Genomic DNA, 19658 nt, shown 5'->3' with positions numbered 1-19658 from the left:
ATGTCTGGTCTTCGATCAAAATTACATAATCTAGTAAAAAAGTCAGCGCTTGTATTTTCGAAATTCTTATACCATATAATCAATGTCGAAAATTAAAATAAACTGAAACTTCATTTGTGGTCGAATCGATACTAGAATTTTAAATAAGATTGGAATGCAACAGACAAATATTATAAAAATAATATTTCACAAGACGGTGTTTTCCAAGTTAAAAATAACAAAAATATGAAACATTTTATCTTGGGAAACAAATCAATAATTTAATAATTAAACCCCAATATAAAACATTTATAATAAATTCAACCTTTAAATCACAACTTCTTGCAAACCTTTCTCAAACACTTAAAATGTTTCTTTAAAAAAAATTAAAATTCCCCATTTTATAGTTTTTTTTCGGTTTTCTAGTTTTATAAACAAAAATTTAATAAATTTATTTTTAAAACTAAAATAACACTTTAAAACCCGCCATCGCACCAGGCTTAGGTTCTTTACAATACATATTTCTATATGCACGTATTTTTTTATTTATACATATTGTGTATAATACTTTCTTACATCTTAAATTTAAGTAAAAATATTAATTCCATTTTGAACTTATTTCACTTAAAAATATATTGATTTTGTTTTTACAAAATAAAATTTCAAAAGAAAAACAAAAGTATTATTCTTAACCTTATTTACAGGTTTTTGTTTTTGTATGATTTACATTTAATTTTTGTTTTGTTTTACTAATAAATTAATATATTTTATTTGTTAATGGTTTTCATAATGAAGCCCTTTTTGGCACTGAAATTCACAGTTGTATTCAATTTAAGTTTTTATTTATCCTTCTTAAAAGGATTTTTTAGTAATGTTATCCTTAAATAGAATACTTTGAAAAATAAAATTAAAAATGTACATTTATATAAATATTTTTTAGAAAATTAATTTGGAAAAAAATAAAAAAATATTTATTCTATATACAAATATTTACATGATGAATAATAAAACATTTTAATATTATAACAATTCACAAGGTACCTGTTTTTGGTTTGACTATTTCTGTTGGTTTTATTGTTTTATAGTTTTTGAGATTTTTGTCTTCATTTTTATTTAAATTTCTGTTGATAAATATATTTTTTTTCTGGTTAGGAATCATTGGTAGTTCGAGTTTTGGTTAGTGTTGACACTTACACTATTTTTAACAAGTGAAGTTGTTTTTTGGTATTTATGGTTTTTTTCTTTTGATTTATTTTTTATAATTGCTGAGTGTTTTCCTTTTCTGCTTTGCTGTTGTTGCTTAACTTAAAAATTATAGAAAATTAAATATCATCCAGTTAAATTAAAAACTTAATTTCCTTGAATTGCCTAAATTGTTTTAATTTTTTTTTAAGATTTTGTTTGTTTTTGATAAATATATTAATTTTCATATTGTTGTACAAAAATACGTATATTAATTTTGTAATACTTTTTTCCGAAAATTTAAGTTTTTTTTGTTTTAATTTATTTAAATACAATTTTGTTGACATAATTACTTTATTTTTTTATTAGTAAACAACCGTGCCGCTCATTTAATTTTTCATTTTATTATACAGGGAGTTTGTTTTTTGTTTTTCTTTTTATATTTATATATATATATAGAAAATTAGAATTTATATTTAAAATTTTAAAGACACAAAAATATTTCTTTTTTTTGTAATTTACAAATGAATTTATTTAAAAAAAAAATAGACAAATAATAACTATTTTTTTAGAAATCAAACACTTTTTTATTTATGTAATTGTTGATAGTTGTATGTTGTTTTTATTTGAAGGCGAAGCCATTGGTGATGGTGTGGCAACAAAGAGACTTGTTGATGCAGTCTCGGTTGTTAAGCTTCGTTCTTCGTAGACACGTTCCTATAAAGGTGTTTAAAATATTTATATTATTAAATTTTATTACAGATTTTAAAACAAAAACATTTTAAAACCTAAATGCCGTATGTGTCATAATACTGTTTTTCAAAATTGTATGTCACCAAATTCTGTTGAAAAGAATATTGTATGGTCAAGTTACTGAACCGAAAAATGTTGTATTTCAAAATACTAGTCTGTTAAAATTCTTCATCCCACAATGCTATTAAAATGTAAAAATGTACGCATACTTGAATTTTTTCATGTGAACGTATACAAATGGATATTGAGTTGTAATTTATAACTCAATTTCTGAGACTATAAGGAGTTACAACTTAATGATAACAGCTAACGGTATTTTGTGAGCTTATTTTGTATAGAGTCACTAAAACCATATATAATAGAGCAAAATCGAAACATAGTTATTTTATTCAATTTTGTATTTATATTGTAGAATTGATCTAATATTTCAATACTCTGTGCAGCCTCTCTTATTTAGAGGCTATCCAAATGTTGCGGCTGTCAAAATGCAATAGTAAGCTCGATTTTGCTGTCCAAAGTGAGCAACAAGTTCATTATATATTATTATTATTGGGTCATAAGACCAAATTGGTTTAGTAGAACATTTTCAAGAGTTCACGATTGGTTTGTGAATTTTTAACCCACTTGAAAATTTTGTATAAAACTTTGATTTATAAAATGGAACCCCAGGACTATTTTTAATGGACTCCTATTCAATAGAAAATAGTGTGAAACAATACTAAAAACATGAATTCGGCATCAATAAAATCACAATGACCTGACTTCAAATTAAATTTTCCAGTATAAGTTAAAGTGTCACAAAAACTGATTTGTAGAATTAAAGTTCTCCAATGATCTAAAAATGTATGGAATTTCAATCCATTTAAGATAATTATGAGATCTGATCAATTTTTCTTCATTTCAATTTTAAGATCGTAATGTTTCGATTGTAAATAAAATATAAATTAACAAAACAAAATCTTACATGTGACTTATCGTATCTAAATCTTTTCCAAATTGTTGTCTTTGGTTCCATTGGTGTACCATCGACGTTATAATTTGGATTCGAATACGTCAATACGGAGCGACTTGATCCTCGTGAGTTCCTTTTTGGTTTGTTCTTCTTCGAATTCAGGACTAAAACTAAATATTTAAAAAAAAACGAATTAAATTTTAGAATCCTAGAAAATGTTTATAAAATATTACCTAAAATTGCAAGTACCACTAATATGATCATAACTGTTACTACACCACTTGCTACTATCACAAAACGTTCTTGTGCCGTTCGTTGATCTGACGACGAATCATCTTCAACTGAACTTGTTCCAGCTGTAACTTCATCTGGATACTCAGGTGCATCATCCGAACGACGTGGTACAATAAAAGCTGGTGCAAGCTTACATGTACGTTTATCAGGGACATCAGGACATGCACAGATATAATCATGTCCTCGGAATAAGCACAAATGTGAACAACCACCATTATCGGTGGAACATTGATTCCATTCGTCTGGTTGACGTCGCGCCGAAACAGCTCGTATGTCCATGGCTCCACTAAGGGAATGTCGAATTTCTCCAATGTTCGTAAAGCCATTTCGTTGCATTTTTCTAGCTCGATAAACTGATTTGTTATACCAATCAGTCCAATAAATGGCGGAATCAAACTAAAAGAAAAAATAATCACTGAATAAAAGTTCTCCATGGAGGAGGTTTTGAAAAATCTTACCACTGTGCATCCGAATAAATGAGTTGCAAACGGAATTATTTGGGTTCGTTTCTTGCCATAAAAATCGACCATTTCTATTCGATCCTGCAGAGAATCTGCCCAAAACAGACGTCGAGTTCTAGAAAGATAGAATTTACAGCAATAATTTCTACAAAAAAGTTGTTCTATCTTACTCGAAATCTATCGCCAATCCAGTTGGAGCTCCAAGATCTGTGGTCACAATTGGTGTTCGATTAGTTCCGTCAAGAAGACATCGTTCTATACTCGGTGGAGTGCCCCAATCAGACCAAAAGAGGAAACTAAAAAAACAGAAGTAATAATAATTTCTCACCCAAAAATCACTTTCAAATATCAAAACTTACCCTTTCTTAGGATAAACAATCAACGACCTTGGATCATTAAGTCCTTCGGAAATGATTGCCTTCCTCGAACTTCCATCTAATCGAGATACTTCAATAATTTTCCTATCCGGATCCGACCAATAAACATTATCCGCTATCCAATCAACTGCCAAGCCATTCGGAGTTAAGAGTCCAGAATCAACAATTACTTTGTTATCTGTGAAATTTAGAAGATTAACTCTCCGAATTATATCCAAATTAACATCGGCAAAAAAGAGGAGTGATTTTTTGTAGTGAAAGTCAAGTACAACAGCGCCATGCACGCCTTTGATAGGCAGCACAACATCCATGAAGTCAGGAGTATTAAGGGAAATCATACCAATTCCCGAGCGTTGTGCAATCAAAAGGTAATCCTTAAATGAGGAAGTTCAATTAAATTTAGCTGGAAAAACAACAAGAACAAGAAAGGAAAACTTACATCTGGTAAAGTTTGACATTCAGTGCTACTGCCATCTTTCATTTTTAATCCGATTGGACATTTACATGAGTATCCTGTGGGATTTCTCAAACACAAATGTGAACATCCACCATTATCTTTGCCACAGACGTTCTCTTGAAGGGTAACATTGGTCTGTAAAATGAAAGGAAAAATTTAGATTCTTACTGGATCAACTACTCACTATTTATAAAACTTACCTTTACAATCTTAATATCCATTAAACCATCAACATTAACTATTACATCCGATCTAATCGAGATATTCTTTCTATCGGCCATGTGCAGAGCTTTTGACTTCCAATCGGTCCAGTAGATATGCTTAGGTGTAACAGCCAAGGCGTATGGATGATGCAATGCTGCCATTATCTTCTGTCGTTGATTTCCCGTATAATCACATGAATCAATTGACTTTAGTTGAGCATCAACCCAAAAGATTCTCTTGGCTTCCAAATCAACCGATAGACCATTTGGCCAACCAAGTGTATCAGTGACAATTTTACTCCGTTCTCCACCATCCATATGGGCTCTTTCGATTTTCCTCAAATGTCCCCAATCTGTCCAGAAGAGAAGACCGGCTTCGTAGTCGTGGGCAATTCCACGTGGTGATTCCAGATCTTGCCAAGCTATCAAATGGCGATTCTTTCCATCTAAATTGCTTACTTCGACCGTGTGACGGCCAGCATCGGTCCAGTACATCTAGAAATTTTTGAAATTTTGGTTAGACCTATTCATAACTTAAACCTCAAAGAACTTACATTTCTTCCAACAGAATCGATGATTAGTCCATCAGCATTGTCCAAGCTCTCACCAATGATCTGATTCACATGCAGACCATCTGCACTTGAGCACATGATAACCTTTTCCACCGTATCAGACCAATAGATAAGTCCTGTCTGTTTGTCCACATCCAGAGCAACTGCATTAGATATCGGTGGCAATGGAAGAACTACATCAATCAAATGAGCAAAGTCAAGGGAAATCTGACGAATATCCATTCGATGGGCGAAGAGAATATAAGTCGAAGGGCCATCGTAACATGTCCTCATATCATCCTATAAAATATCGAATTCAATCTCTCTTGGACTTATAAATTGGGGAAAAGGTTAATTTGATCTTACCGAAAGCTTCACACCAACTGGACAAGCACAGCTATAGCCAAATTGACTCAACAGGCACAAATGTGAACAACCTCCGTTGTAATTTTCGCAAGTGTTCTGCATCCTCCTACGAGAACGGTGAAATACTCGAACATCCATCAGGTCACTTGTATTGGCAATTACAGTTTTTATATTTTGTCCTGTAAGCTTATCAGCGACTTTGACCGATTTGGTTTCCCAGTCAGTCCAGAAGATTTTATTTTCATTGATATCAAGTCCAAATGGATGACCCAGACCGGTTCCTAAAGACGAAGAAGGAATTTGTTATAAGAGCTTAAAATGCCCAAAGATCACAACTTTCAAAAACGAAGCTTCTAACTTCAAGTCATATAAAAAGAGGTATACAATTTTTAAGTCTCTTACCTATGATGACTTTGCGAGCTGTTCCATCGAAGTTCATACTCTCGATTGTCTTGAATCCACCATCAACAAAGTAGATCTTTTGATTATCATAGTCCACAGCAAGTCCATTTGGAAATTTGAGGTTTCGAGTTGTTACCACAGTTCTACTCTTTCCATCCATCCCCGATCTTTCAATCATTGGTACTTCACCCCAATCAGACCAAAACATAAGTCCATCTAAAACAATTTAAGGTTCACTTTAGCAAAGGTCTCAAAAATTAAAACACTCCAAAGCTTACCAATTGGATTGACAACAATATCTCGAGGCTTATCGAGCTTCTCCCAAATCAGAATCGATCTCATTTGTCCGTTTGTCATAGCAACTTCTATGCGATTTGTAGCTGGATCCGTCCAATAGATTTTATGCGTTATCCAATCTAGAGCCAGGCCAGCTGGTGAAACTAAATTTGAATGGACAAGTCTCTGTTGATAGCTTCCATTGAGATGAGCCTTGTTAATTGAAGAACGTTCAACATCTGTCCAATAGATGAAGTCAGTCTCACTGCACCAATCCAAAGCGACAGTGTGCTTTAGATTGTCCACTGGAACTATCATATCGATATCATTGCTTGATGAGGGTTTGCTGTTAAGTTGACGTAGGCGGATATCTTTTCGACGGGCTACTAAAAGAAGCTTGTCTGGAGAACTGTTGCAGGTTTTTCTAATAAAAAGAGAAACCGACAAACATAAAGAACAATTTATTTCCTCCGTAATGATTAATGCTTACTGATCTTCTTTGAGAGTAAGTCCGATGGGACATCCACAACGTCGTGAGGTCTTATTGGGCAGACACAAATGGGTACAACCACCTCTGAGACCACGACGATCCTTCTGACAACGATCAGGGTATTCAGGTTGTCTTGCTGGATGATAGGCATGAACATCCATTGGGAAATGGAAGTTCTCATGTACTGAACGAAAACCTTTGCCAGATATCTTGTTTGCTGCTGAAACAGTTTTGGTATTCCAATCGGTCCAATACATGGTGTCTTCAAATATCGTCAATGCAAATGGATGCGGCAGGTGGCTACTAAGAATCTAGAAACAAAAATACAAAATTGTTACGGAAAGATATTTTAATATTTATATTAGATTTATGTACCTTGACTCGATCTGATCCATCAAAGTTTGAACTTTCAATTGCGTGTTGCTTAGCATCGGCCCAATATAGCTTACGACTTGGATAATCTATCGTTAGACCATTTGGCCATGTCACACCTTTGGTAATGATAACTTTTCGCTGTGATCCATCCATATAAGCAAATTCTATTTTCGGATTTGGACCTAATTTTAAAGTAATTTTAAAGTTTTAACAAAATTCTTAAAGTTCTTCGAAATCAATTTATAAAATTACCCCAATCAGACCAAAATACCATAGCTTCCCCGGGGTGGACAACAATGGCACGTGGCTTATCCAAATCATTGACAGCTATAACAGCCCTTAAATTGCCTTGAAAGTTTGACACTTCCACTCTTCTCGTTCCCGAATCAGTCCAAAAGAGTAAATCATGAACCCAATCAACTGCAATCCCTCCTGGTGACTCCAACCCCCATTTAATGACATCTCGAACCCGTGTTCCATTGACATAGACCATTTTGATAACATCCGTTGATACATCTGACCAAAACATAAGACCTTTCTTGAAGTGATAATCGAGGGCTATGGCATTGTGTAGACCCTTGACTACGGCGGTGTATCGATTATTGGACAAAGTGACTTTTCGAATGTCCCAGCGATTGGCAACAAGCAATTGCATAGCTCCACCTAGAGCCTTGCAAGTTCGCAAATCTGGTCGCAGGATATAGCCAATTTCACAGGAACATCGGAAACTTCCGTTGGTATTGTCACATTTTTGAGAACAAACTGGATTCGAAAATTGACATTCATCGATATCAGTGCAGCTGAAATATGAAAAGGAGTGTTTTTCTTTTTGAAGGTCATAAAGTCAGTTTTAGGCTTACTTTCTCTTGTTGCTCTGCAAGACATATCCCAAGCGACATGCACATTCATCTGGACTTCGAGGTGAATCAATGCAAAGTTGTTCACAGCGTGAATTCAGCGAGCATTCCCTAACTTGAGGACAGTTCATCTCATCTTCACCTAGAGGACAGTCATTCTGACCATCGCAGACGTGTTTTTGATGCACACAGATTCTTGAAGTGAGAAAATTCAAAACCATTAATTTAACACAAGTTCAAAATTTCGAAGTTTTCAGAGATCTTACTTCAAGTTGGTTATGTTTTTCTTAGCAGGACACAAAAATTGACCAGCATCACATGCCAAATGACACTCAACCTCATCTTCAGCCGACGAACAATCAGGATATCCATCACACAGCCAAGTGGACTAAAGAGTGTAAGTGAATTGGAAATTTAAGGACCTCTCACTTTACACGAAATATAATGTTTCTTACCAATATGCAGCGTCCATTGAGACAGGTAAATTCGTCGGGTGCACATTTGGTAGGTTGACTGCCATTCATGTAGCCACAATCCTTTTCGTCCTCTCCCCCATCGCAATCCTGTTCTTTGTCACATTTCCAACGATTGGGGATGCATGTTCCATCAGCGCATCTACGATTTAAAGAAGGTTTAAGGAAAATTGTAGAAATGTTCAGAGTTGATGGTTACAACTTACTTATATTCATTAGACGTACAACTCGAGGGTTTCTTAGGGCAATTTTCTTCATCACTCCAATCGCCACAATCGTTATCGTTATCACAACGGAACCGATTCAGAACACACTGTCCACCTGGACCTCCAGCTCCACCCAAACCGCCACGACACTTAAATTCTCCCTCGGGACAACTATTCATGGCAGCTTCACAGTTGCGTTCATCTGATCCGTCAGCGCAATCTTTTTCTCCGTCACAACGGAATGCTAATGAAACGCAATAACCATCTTCACATGGAAAGTGCTCTTGGGAACACCTGCAAAAATAATATGGTCAAAATAAAATGTTGGATTTTAGTTTCCCTTGAATTTTTTGGTATGCTTACGTTATCCTAGAACAATTAGCTTCATCGGAAAAGTCCTTGCAATCGTTTTCGCCATCGCACATCCAGCTTTTTGGCACACAAAATCCATTCGAACACTCAAACTGGTCATCTGTACAGTTACTTCGGTTACCTATTGAAAGGAATTTCAATATCCAACATCTCTAGAATAACTAAGGTAGCCTTACCACAATGAGTCTCATCTGAATAATCACCACAATCATCATCGCCATCGCACAGCCATTCCTTGTTGATGCATCGATAGGTCTTGGGGCACATGACATGATAGCCACTTGCCTCACAGGTCATTTGGATTTTGCTTATCATATCGTCATTGCCATCGCAGTCATGTTCATCAGTTCCATCGTCACAGTTCTTTACTTTGTCACAGCGTTGGCTCTTCGGTATGCAGGAACAGGACATAGAACAAGTCCATTGAGTGTCTTTGCAGTTGTTGGCACATTCGTGGTATGATCCATCGTTCGGTGACAATATATCACTCACCAGGGGTATGTGCGGTCTAAAGATTTTATCCCGGGTATTTAACATACCCAAGAACCGTTCTGTGCCGCGTTGAGTGTCTGTCTTTCGATCGCCAGTCTCTTTGACTCCATACAAATCCGGTCTAACCAATGGTCTTCGAGCTCCTACCGAAGCTCGATATCGCGGATCTGACTTATCATAGCGTTCGCCATTGCCTTCTGCAGCACCATTGCCTGGCTGTAGCGGTTCCGTTGTGTAAATCTCCTGGGCCAAATAATTCGGTATGTCTTGAGCAAAATAGTAATCATCTGGATGTGGTGGGAAGTCTGATGGATGCGGTTCATATTGTCCCGACATCATATCGTCATCGGTTGCGCCATCTTGTTCTTGGTGATGATGGTCCTGCTGATGACCATGGTGTTGCAGTATTCCCTCATGATGGTCTACATCATGTCGATCACCACGACGTGATTGTCGCGGTTGTTGACCATATCGAAGCGAGAGCAGGGGTGATCGGTCATCTCTTACGAAACTCGAGCCGAGAAACTGTCTGGCCGATCCTTGTCGTACTCCAATTTTAGAACTTCCGCCATCCGATACATCTGCTGAATTTGGCAATGCCGTTGCCGTCGCTTGTTCATCACATAAAACAAACACTAAATAAGTGATGAAAAATAAGAATTCTTTGGAATTTGTTACATTGGCTTTTACACAAATTGATATCGAAAATTTAATTTTATAATCTTAAAAAATTATAAACACCTTTTTGGGAGAGATTGAAGAAGACAACATTTCTGATGGCGGCTTTTTCAAATTGGAAAGCAATACAATAAGTAGTTCAGAAAATATTACGCTAGTAATTTCGAGCTTTCGGCTATGATTAGTTGAAAACAAAAACAACTAACAAAGTTAAAGTTAAAAGAACAATTTTGAGAAGTTTTCAATTGCATAATATGGAAATATTTTTCAAATTACAACATTATTTCAAATTTTTCTAATTCGATTACAATAAGCAGATGTGAATAAGCATGAGTATCATATAGATGGTGACTCTAAATACACGCGAGAGGATTTTACTATGCAATTGTCTTCTTAGTCCAAAGAAGCAGCGCCTTGGAAGATTTATTCTCCGTTTGATTTCAGCGCCGGTTTTGTTGTCTGAATTGATAGCGGTGCTTGGGTAGATAAAGCCCTTAACAACCTCAAAATTATAGCTGTCCATAGTGAAGTTTTGTCGAAGACATCGTCGTCACTTTTGACACTGGACGACTTAAACTAATTTTTTTTCTAAAAGTGGACTGATTAATACTTCAAATGTTTAGTGATGAGGCCCATTAGGGTCAAACCCGGGAGTCGTCGATAGTAAGAAGATTTTTAAAATTTAAGACTCGAAAAACGCAATAATGATTGTTAAAAAGCCTGCTTATCCTCAACGTGTCACAGATTGGTTGCGATTTTTAGGCTGACGGTGTGATTTTTTTTGCTTCTGTTGCGGTAATTTTTACGATTTTTAGTACAGAACTGGAAAATATACTTCCAAACTTCTTGATGATGTACGGTGGTAAAAAGATCTTACGCGTTGCGTTTTAGGTTTTGGATCCGGTGTAACTGCCTTTTTTGTCTATTTCATTTAATATTACAACAATTGAGTCTAGAACAACTGCTTAAGACAAAAGACAAAAAGATAGACAAATTTATGTATGCTTTGATATTAATCTTTAAGTTCATTGAGTCTGTGTGGCCAGTTTCTTACTTAAGTTCTTTTTGTCAACCTTCGAAGAATTGCACTTAGAAAAAACTTGTTTTATTATGAAAGGAAACCTTGTTTTTCTATCATTACAATAATACTAAATTCTTTATTTAATATATTTTTGAACCTTCAAAATTTTATCCGAACGAATACAAAAATCTTAACCCTTATACATATGTATGTACATAATTTCATTGATTCAAACATCAAATCAGGATATACATTATCTCAAGGCAACATCATAACGTACATGTATTTTTGTCAACTACATATTATAAATAATTATTGTTTTCCAGGGAAATCAGAATCAATTCAACTTGTTAAATGTACGTACGTCTCCCCCTTTATTACCACACCCATAATTGCATTTGTGTAGGAAATATCCTTTAAAAAAAATCCCAATTGCAACCCTTGCTATACTCATATCTAGACTCACATCTGGAAAACCAATATTTAGTACGATTTGTCATCTCTACTCCACCAAATTAAAGCTAAAATCTCATTGAATTTCGCCTCCTGGAAAGGAGTATTTTACAATGGAAAAAGTAAATTTTGTATGAAACTTCATCCTCCATTCAAACTCTAAAAAAGCTCACTGATGCTGCTTCTGCTTCTGCTCCTGCTCCATGTAGACAAAAATACCTACAACTTAAACAAAAACAACAACTGTAGATTATATCGCTATATTAACTTTTCTCGGGCGCACCCAAACTCATAAGATTTCCTCGTGAGGTAGGGCAGGACATACATAGGTATACATTCATATAGATACAATAAAGGACATCTCGCAGGACAAAAGTTTGGAATTGGATTCGAACAAAAATTTGTACGGCTCTCTTTTTTGGTGTGTATCTCCTTTTTAGAATTTTTATTATGCACGCAATGTTTTTTCTTTTTCCTTTGGTTTCTGTTTTTAACGTTGAGCATGTCACGCTCTTTGTTTCGTCTTCGTCGTCCTTTGGCCGCCCTCATTCATGTTGAATTCGCTGTGGCATAATATGTACAGATTTTTTGATGAATGAACAAAAGCTTTTTTTTGGTGTAGATATGGACCAGTACCGTCACCGCCGCACCGTACCGTCGATATCAGCGGCGGAGACACGGGCGGCAAGGCGATGACAACCGACCGTAACGCATGTGTACAATCAAATTTTTCCTACATTGACAAAATTTATACCAAATAATACTCAAAGAAGAATTCGCACAAATTCAAATTCCTGAAGTTCTAGAGGATTTGATTTTTACAAGTAGAGTTTACAAAGATAGATATGGGGGAACCTTTATGTACCTAACCTACCTTCAGGGACTATGGTCTTTAGTCTATAGAGAGAGATGAAAGAGAGAAATAAAGGGATGCATATTCGAATAAAATAAGATGATTTTATTTTCGAATGAATATAATATTTGCCTTTGAAAGCTTCACGCAAAATTTTATCTCAATTTTGTACTCCCCAAAATCCAATAATACGGAGCTGAGGTGGCAATGGAAATACAAAAATTTTGTTTCATCGTTACAAGTGAGTTAATTTTATATCATAAACTTTTTCGTGATTCATGTAATCATGAGAATAGCAAAAAGAACAAAACTGGACACTGATAAAATTGTACTTGTAACTTTAAAGAATTAATTACTTCAGTGAAAAATATGAGAAGCTTTAGATTTAAATTAAAGTTAACATTTTATTTAGTCAACTGTCTTATATTCTTTTTTTGTTCAAATTAAGTTCATTTTTTGATAATCCTCACCAATTTGTCTTTGCGCTCAAGATTAAATTTTGTTTAAGGCCAATTTGATTGCGCAAGAAAAACTGGTATTGTTCAAAAAATAAATCTATTAACTTCCCACTGTATATGCAATAATTTAATCGGTCTGATTTGGAAATTAAAATTTGTTATGTTTAACGACACCACGTCGCGCGACGTTTCAAGCTTCCAAGGACATAAATCCATGGTTTTGGAGAGATGCCTCTGTATGCTTATGGATGCGCGTTCTTACATTTTTGTCAAATTTAAAGATGCAATGGAAAGTTCAGTTTAAAAGAAATAATTGTATTTTTATTTGAAAAAAGCGACCTATTTAGCTGACTCCCAAATACCTCTGATAAAGATTTTGTTAACATATTATAAGTCACACATAATTGGAATGATTTAAAAAATTATATATTTTATGAACCTAAAAGAAAAAAAAAAAACAAAAAATTATTTTAACTCCAGAATAATTTAGTACTTTGAAGAATCAAATATTTTTTATATTGAAACATTTTTAGAATATAAAACTGTTATATAATTATTATAATTCCGTAAAGTTATTTTTTATACTAACCCTAAATAGAAACTTATAAACATTTTTAAAAATAAATATTTTTGGATCAAATATCTCGAAAAGAATAGAAAATATTGACGTTAATCTTATTTAAAACTATAACGGGTGTTTTTCTTAGACGAATGTTTTCCATGTAGCAATACATTTTTCTGAGCTGATTTTTTGACACGTGTCACTTGATTTATGCTCAGTTTGGTTTTCAAGTTTATAATAAATAGACTTGTTCAAATAGTGCAAATTTATTTCCCAAATGATGGTTCGGTTCGCGAAACGCATTAAGCTTTTTTAATGAAGCTTTTGGTGAGCACATTATCTTGCGTAGAGTGCATATCTCAAGACTACCAAAATCATGCAATTTAACAAAACTGGATTTTTTTGTGGAGTTATGTAAAGTCCCCTTTCAATGCAGATAAGCCCGAGACGATTGACGCCTTGCAAGTAAATATTAGTCGCGTTATGGCTGACATGCGGCTCCAATTGTGGTCGAATTTATTTCAACCATCCATAATAAAATAGTATGTTTTAAAGCAAATTTTCAAACAAAGCAGCATACCCATGTACCGCGATAAATAATATAAGTTTTTATTCTTCTTGAAATCCAACCAACTAAAAAAACACCCTTTTTTAAATATTGTTGTATTTTATATACTTTTTACAACGAAAAAACATCCCGAATATCAAATTTCAATTATTGATTAAAGAGTATTTAAAATTCCTTAAAAGATAATTTAGCGCTTTAAAAAAAAAATAATTTTAATTTTTTAACTTGAAGTCATTAGTGTTGTACCCTTCTTAAAGCTTCAAAATGCCCACTTTATTTCTGTTCTGCTTATGGAAAAAAATATCTGCGTTACATTGTACACTTTTACACATATAAAATAATTTGTATATGCATATTTTGTTTACAAAAAAGTAAAGTAACTTTAATTTATTAATTGTTTCAGGAGAGAAGTGACATAATTTTAGAAACACTATAATTTGAAAGTTAACTTTTTAAAATAAATATAAAAGAGCAGCATTTAAAGGAATTAGGTCTTTAAGCCCAAATTCAAATCACCTACATTAAAAAGGACATAGCTCACAGAACAAAATTTTATACATTTTTTGCTTGTACGATATTTGCAACATTAGGGAACCCTTGGGCGGAAAAACTTTTAAATAAAGAGAGGCGTTTGTTCTTATTACCCAATAAATAACGCCAAAATATGAAATATTACCCAAAAAATGTCATGTGTTTCAACATTTGGACGATCTGACAAATTTTTTGTTTATATTGGGCACTTTGATATTTTGAGTTTTAAATTTTAATCGCCAAAACGCAATCATTGAACTCTGAACGCCACGAAAGCGTAAGAAATATGAATGGATTTTAGTTCAGTTAAACAAAAATTTTAAAAGCGTCTCAAAGAGCTAACTCCACATTTCAAACAAAATATTGTTAAAGACTTAGTATTTAATATTATTCTATTGATAGTTTTTCCATAATTTTAATAATTACATATTTAATTTAATACTAATTCCCTTTCATTAAAAATCTACGTATCTCAACACGTCTTTAAAGTGGCAGGTCTTTAAAAAAAATAGCAAATAATCCTTTATTTCATATAAACTAACTAATTGATTTTTCGAAGTTAAATGGATTTATTAAAATACTTAAAGTTAATTTAGCCAAATTTGTGTTCTACTTTTAGTGAATTATAAAGAAATAGAATTGAACTAAAGTACTCAATTGAATGTAAAAAACGGTTAAATTCGGTCTCTCAAGACACTCTTTCTTTTAAAAAATAACTGAACACAATAATTTATTTAACATTTTTTAAAACGATGAGTTTTTCGAAACACCTCTCAAAAGTAGAATTCTTACAAATAATTTGTTTCATTTTATATTTTAAACTTATTGACGAGAATTGTCTTTATTAAAAACAGTTCACGGAAATCGTATGTGAAGAAAAGATTGTATCATAAACCAACGATTATGGGAATTTTTGGGTAGAAAGTGGTAAAATAACTTATTGTTAAGTTATAATTATTTGTAACTTTTAGCTCTAAAAATCTTCCTATATTACTATTTTGTAGTTTATTTGAGTGTTTAAAATAACTCAAAAATCGAGATGTGCAGAAAGAGCTTTCAAAAAAATTGTATATTCTTAAAATATATTAAAAAAAAATGTGGGCCGTGGACCATTATCACTTTCATTCCATACATTGTTTAGTTATAAATAATACCTTTGAATTCAACAAAATATTGGCGCCGTGAAAAAAGCCAAGTGAAGTAAGTCCAACTTTTAAAAATAGGCCTTATTGCACTTTACAAAGCAGTTTCAATTTGACGATTTTGATTTGTTAATATAAAACAAAGACAAAACTATAGGTATATAAGAAACCTCCCTTCTCTAAAGATACTCGTATATTCAAAACTTCAAGCTAATCGGTTGAAAATTGTTTGAAGGCTTTGAAGTTTTGCAGTAATAACTAAATTCAAAAACCTTGTCCTTAAAGCATTTTCCCCAAGTACATTTTTAAGGTTCTAAAGGGAAAGTATTCTCACAAATTCCTCAAAAAAATATTGAAAACACATTTGTTTGTCGAAAGGACAGCCTTAACTTATTAAATTTTAAGGTCACTTTTAAGTGAAGTTATTTTTAGAAGCTATTTTTAAACCATCAAAATCTACATTATTAATACTTTTATAAGGAAAACCAAAATAAAAACTAAATAAAATTCAGATCTACGCTGTTAGAATTAACACTTTTTTCTTGAAGTACCTATTTTCTTTTATACGTCCTTGGGTTAGGTACGTACCTACGATGACGATGACGAGGATGAACGTAGCGTAGTAGCATATTAAATAAAAACATTTTCTTACACTACAGAGAGGATAAGTTTATGATGATGCCTTACGTCTTATAATTCTTTTTTTTTTTAATATTTACATTCAACTATAGTGTGTTAAGGTATAATATTTATCTGAATGGCCTTAAGGCACTTGAAACAGCGAGAGTAGAGAGTGTTGAAGCACCTTCATTTTCATTTTGTAAGTATATTTTCAACAACTACATATATGTGCTGTGTATATTTACACGTAAAGACTTCATTCTGAAGGATATAAACAGTACATTGCAAACTATTTGATTTAGGTCATATGCATTTTAATTTTAGTATCAAATCTTTTGCTTTGCTTCGAAAACTGTGATTTAAAAGCTTGGGAAAGGATTCAAAATATGGTTTGTATGCATCCAAAGTCAATGCAATAAAATCTCGAGAAATTTCAAAATTGTTGTTTGAGAAAATTTCACGAAAAATATGAGCTGATTAAGAGACAAGGCAGATATTTTTAAAGCCCATCTAGAAGTTATAGTAATCGGTCAGATAAGTCGAATATTATTCCCCATAACTCTAGATCCAACAAAAATATTGACTTTAGCATTCAAATGTACAAATAAAAGTCGGTGGAACATTGGAATAAATTCTTAAATCGTTTCTTGATATTTCAAATTCATTTGATAGAGTTTAGCATCAAGTTCTATTCTTAAAAATTCATGAATTTGATATTGATGAATCTCTTCTTTAGAAAGAGGTTGGAAATTAACTTTCTTTAGTTGAACGGTCCGTTCAATTCAAGAAGTATTAGATGAGTTCGAATCTGATAACTACGAAACTAACGCTGGTGTGCCCCAGGGCTCCCTTTTATAACTGTCACTATTCCTTAATGATCCTTTGTCTGAAACCCACTCAATTGTTTCGCTGATGAAAGTACCCTCAGCTTTTCACATTAGTTTTCAGATTCTCATCCCTGTCTTTTGGATGTGGACTAATAACGAGGCATGATTAGAACAATATATGCTGGTCTTGCCATAATTTTTAAAGGAGGAATAAAAAACCGTGTTTAACTTAAATTTTTTGTTGTTTACTGCCACAAAACACATCGGGAAGACTGAAAAGCTGCCAATTTTAGGTGTTTGCCATTTTTCGCAATATAATGTGGCTACAATTCCCATATCTGAGCAGGTAGTAAAATAACGCACTTGAGTCTATGAATTCAAAAGAGAGCTTTAAAAATGATAGGTGATAGTTGTTTAACTGAAACTTTCGTATCTCTTGATCACTGTCACTATTTGCATAAACAATGCTTTGCTTTAGGAAAGAAATGATTTCAATTTCAGAATAATAATAAAATTAGGCATAATTATTTTGATAAGTGGTGTTTTTAAAAATAACTGGCCAATTTTTTGACCACAATATCTTGACAAAAATTACTGCAATTGACATTAGGTAAACTTTGTTTAATAAATTATTGCATAATAGGTATAAGTTTTCTTACATAAACCCAGCGATATAGATATTTTCCAAAAAAAATTTAACCAGAAATATGGAATGAAAGTATTTAAGAGCACAAGTGGATCATTTATGGTCGTGAGTTTACTTTATAAATTGTTTAGAAGCTAATTACAAGTTCAAGTTACGAAAAAAAATTATTTAAAATTCTTAGCTTAAATTCAGTAAATCGTAGAGTTACTCTCATTTTTATGGGTGCATTGCATACAATGCACACACGAATTTACCATTATCAAAGAAAGTTAATTATCCTAAAGCAAGGCTTTTTTTGCTCAACAACCCAACTTTAAACTTTCATCTTCTATAAATATCAAATATTAGTTTATAAGTAAAAAAAAAACAAAAACATAAAACAGACGCAATACATAACACAAATAAAACAGAATGCAATAAATAGTGAAACCTCGACCCATTTTTAAGACTCGTATATAAAAACTATACCTATACTAAACTTTATATCGGCTATATTCTGGAGGGGTTGTACTGTACATACTCATAAATGTGGGTTTGCATTATTATTAATATTTTTTTATCTCGCTTGAGAAAAAAAGCTACAAGTCTTATTCAGATTAATAATAAAGCCAATAAAAATATTTGTTTGTTCGCCTTGTTAACCCCTGACTTTGTTTTCTTTTGTGTTTGAATGAGTGAAAATATTTGAATCCTTATGGCTTTCATATGATTTGCTCTAACCCCCCTGCAGTCACATATGTGTGATAGTTTTTGAATATACATTATATGCCAATAATCGTATATATGAACTAGTTTTTTATAGTTGTCAATTGCAATCGACATAAAAAATAAAATCTTTTTTCTATTGACAAGAGAAAAAGTTGAGTCAATAAAATGTTTTATTTTTTGTTTCTTTCGTTTTTTTTTAAAGACATTATAATAAACACTATATCCTCTGGCAAGAAATGCATTTCTTTGCAATAACAATTTCACGCTACTATACTCAAAACAGGCGATTGTTCACCAACATTTTTATTTTAAATATATAATGTTTACTTTATGACTCCGAGGATTAAAAAAGTTATAATAGTGTGAATGAGAAATTTCGATTATTTCACTCTTTTTAAGGTTCTGCTGTATCAATATACTTTAAATTAAATGGTTTAGTAAATTCCATGCATCACTATAAAATAAATCCATGACTTAAAAGTCTAAGTCCACCTTATCATAGAAAACATCCTTTTTTTTAAGATGCAACAAAAGAAAAGGTTAAAAAGGAATTAAAATTTGCTATTAATTGTACCAACAAAAAAATCTTGATACACATTTTACATTGTAAAGGTTTTTTTTTTAAATAAGACATTATTTTTACTTAATTCAATCTTACATTTTTAAAAATGATTTGGTTCAATTGTCTACTGCGGATGGCTCGAATAAATTCCAACCTAGAGGCTAATTTTTGCAGAAAATGAGGCCGTATGTCAGAAATAATGCATTAATGTCAGATTAAAAATCGCAAGTCGAAAAAATTAAAATTTGACATCTTTGTAACTTAGTTGAAATAACAGCCTTCAAATGTATTTCAAGTTCATGAATGTACCTCTCTAATGGACATCGCAAGTCTTTTATATTTGATCGATACAATAAGGACCTTGTTAACTTAAATATATTTGTTTGCACTTTAGTTTAACAGCTTGTTTAAGCATTTTATAAGAATTATGTTGTTCTGCATTGCCAAGGCAAGAAAAACACTTATTTTTGTATTTTTTGTTAACTTGAACTTTTTTAAGTTAACTTGAAC

General features: G+C 32.7%; 1 protein-coding gene across 1 annotated transcript in view; it reads right to left on the bottom strand.

The window, feature by feature from the left end:
* Window positions 1–779: 779 nt before the first annotated feature.
* The window catches only part of LOC129944846 (low-density lipoprotein receptor-related protein 4), a 31577-nt gene continuing 12698 nt past the window's right edge, over window positions 780–19658 (bottom strand). Inside the window, exons 2-22 of the mRNA XM_056054507.1 lie at window positions 9203–10153; window positions 9018–9147; window positions 8655–8948; window positions 8431–8590; window positions 8242–8363; window positions 7979–8170; window positions 7371–7918; window positions 7119–7300; window positions 6744–7054; window positions 6256–6677; window positions 5978–6193; window positions 5576–5856; window positions 5213–5509; window positions 4656–5153; window positions 4438–4590; window positions 3981–4372; window positions 3792–3917; window positions 3619–3736; window positions 3100–3556; window positions 2879–3036; window positions 780–1878 (exon numbers count right to left, since the gene is read on the bottom strand). Of these exons, the coding sequence (XP_055910482.1) occupies window positions 1753–1878; window positions 2879–3036; window positions 3100–3556; window positions 3619–3736; window positions 3792–3917; window positions 3981–4372; window positions 4438–4590; window positions 4656–5153; window positions 5213–5509; window positions 5576–5856; window positions 5978–6193; window positions 6256–6677; window positions 6744–7054; window positions 7119–7300; window positions 7371–7918; window positions 7979–8170; window positions 8242–8363; window positions 8431–8590; window positions 8655–8948; window positions 9018–9147; window positions 9203–10153 (6134 nt within the window). The 3' untranslated portion in view covers window positions 780–1752. The remainder of the gene's footprint in view (window positions 1879–2878; window positions 3037–3099; window positions 3557–3618; window positions 3737–3791; window positions 3918–3980; window positions 4373–4437; window positions 4591–4655; window positions 5154–5212; window positions 5510–5575; window positions 5857–5977; window positions 6194–6255; window positions 6678–6743; window positions 7055–7118; window positions 7301–7370; window positions 7919–7978; window positions 8171–8241; window positions 8364–8430; window positions 8591–8654; window positions 8949–9017; window positions 9148–9202; window positions 10154–19658) is intronic.

Source organism: Eupeodes corollae, chromosome 2, assembly GCF_945859685.1.
Source record: "Eupeodes corollae chromosome 2, idEupCoro1.1, whole genome shotgun sequence".
In the NCBI taxonomy this organism is placed as follows: Eukaryota; Metazoa; Arthropoda; class Insecta; order Diptera; family Syrphidae; genus Eupeodes; species Eupeodes corollae.
This window is presented reverse-complemented; position numbering and strand designations above follow the sequence as displayed.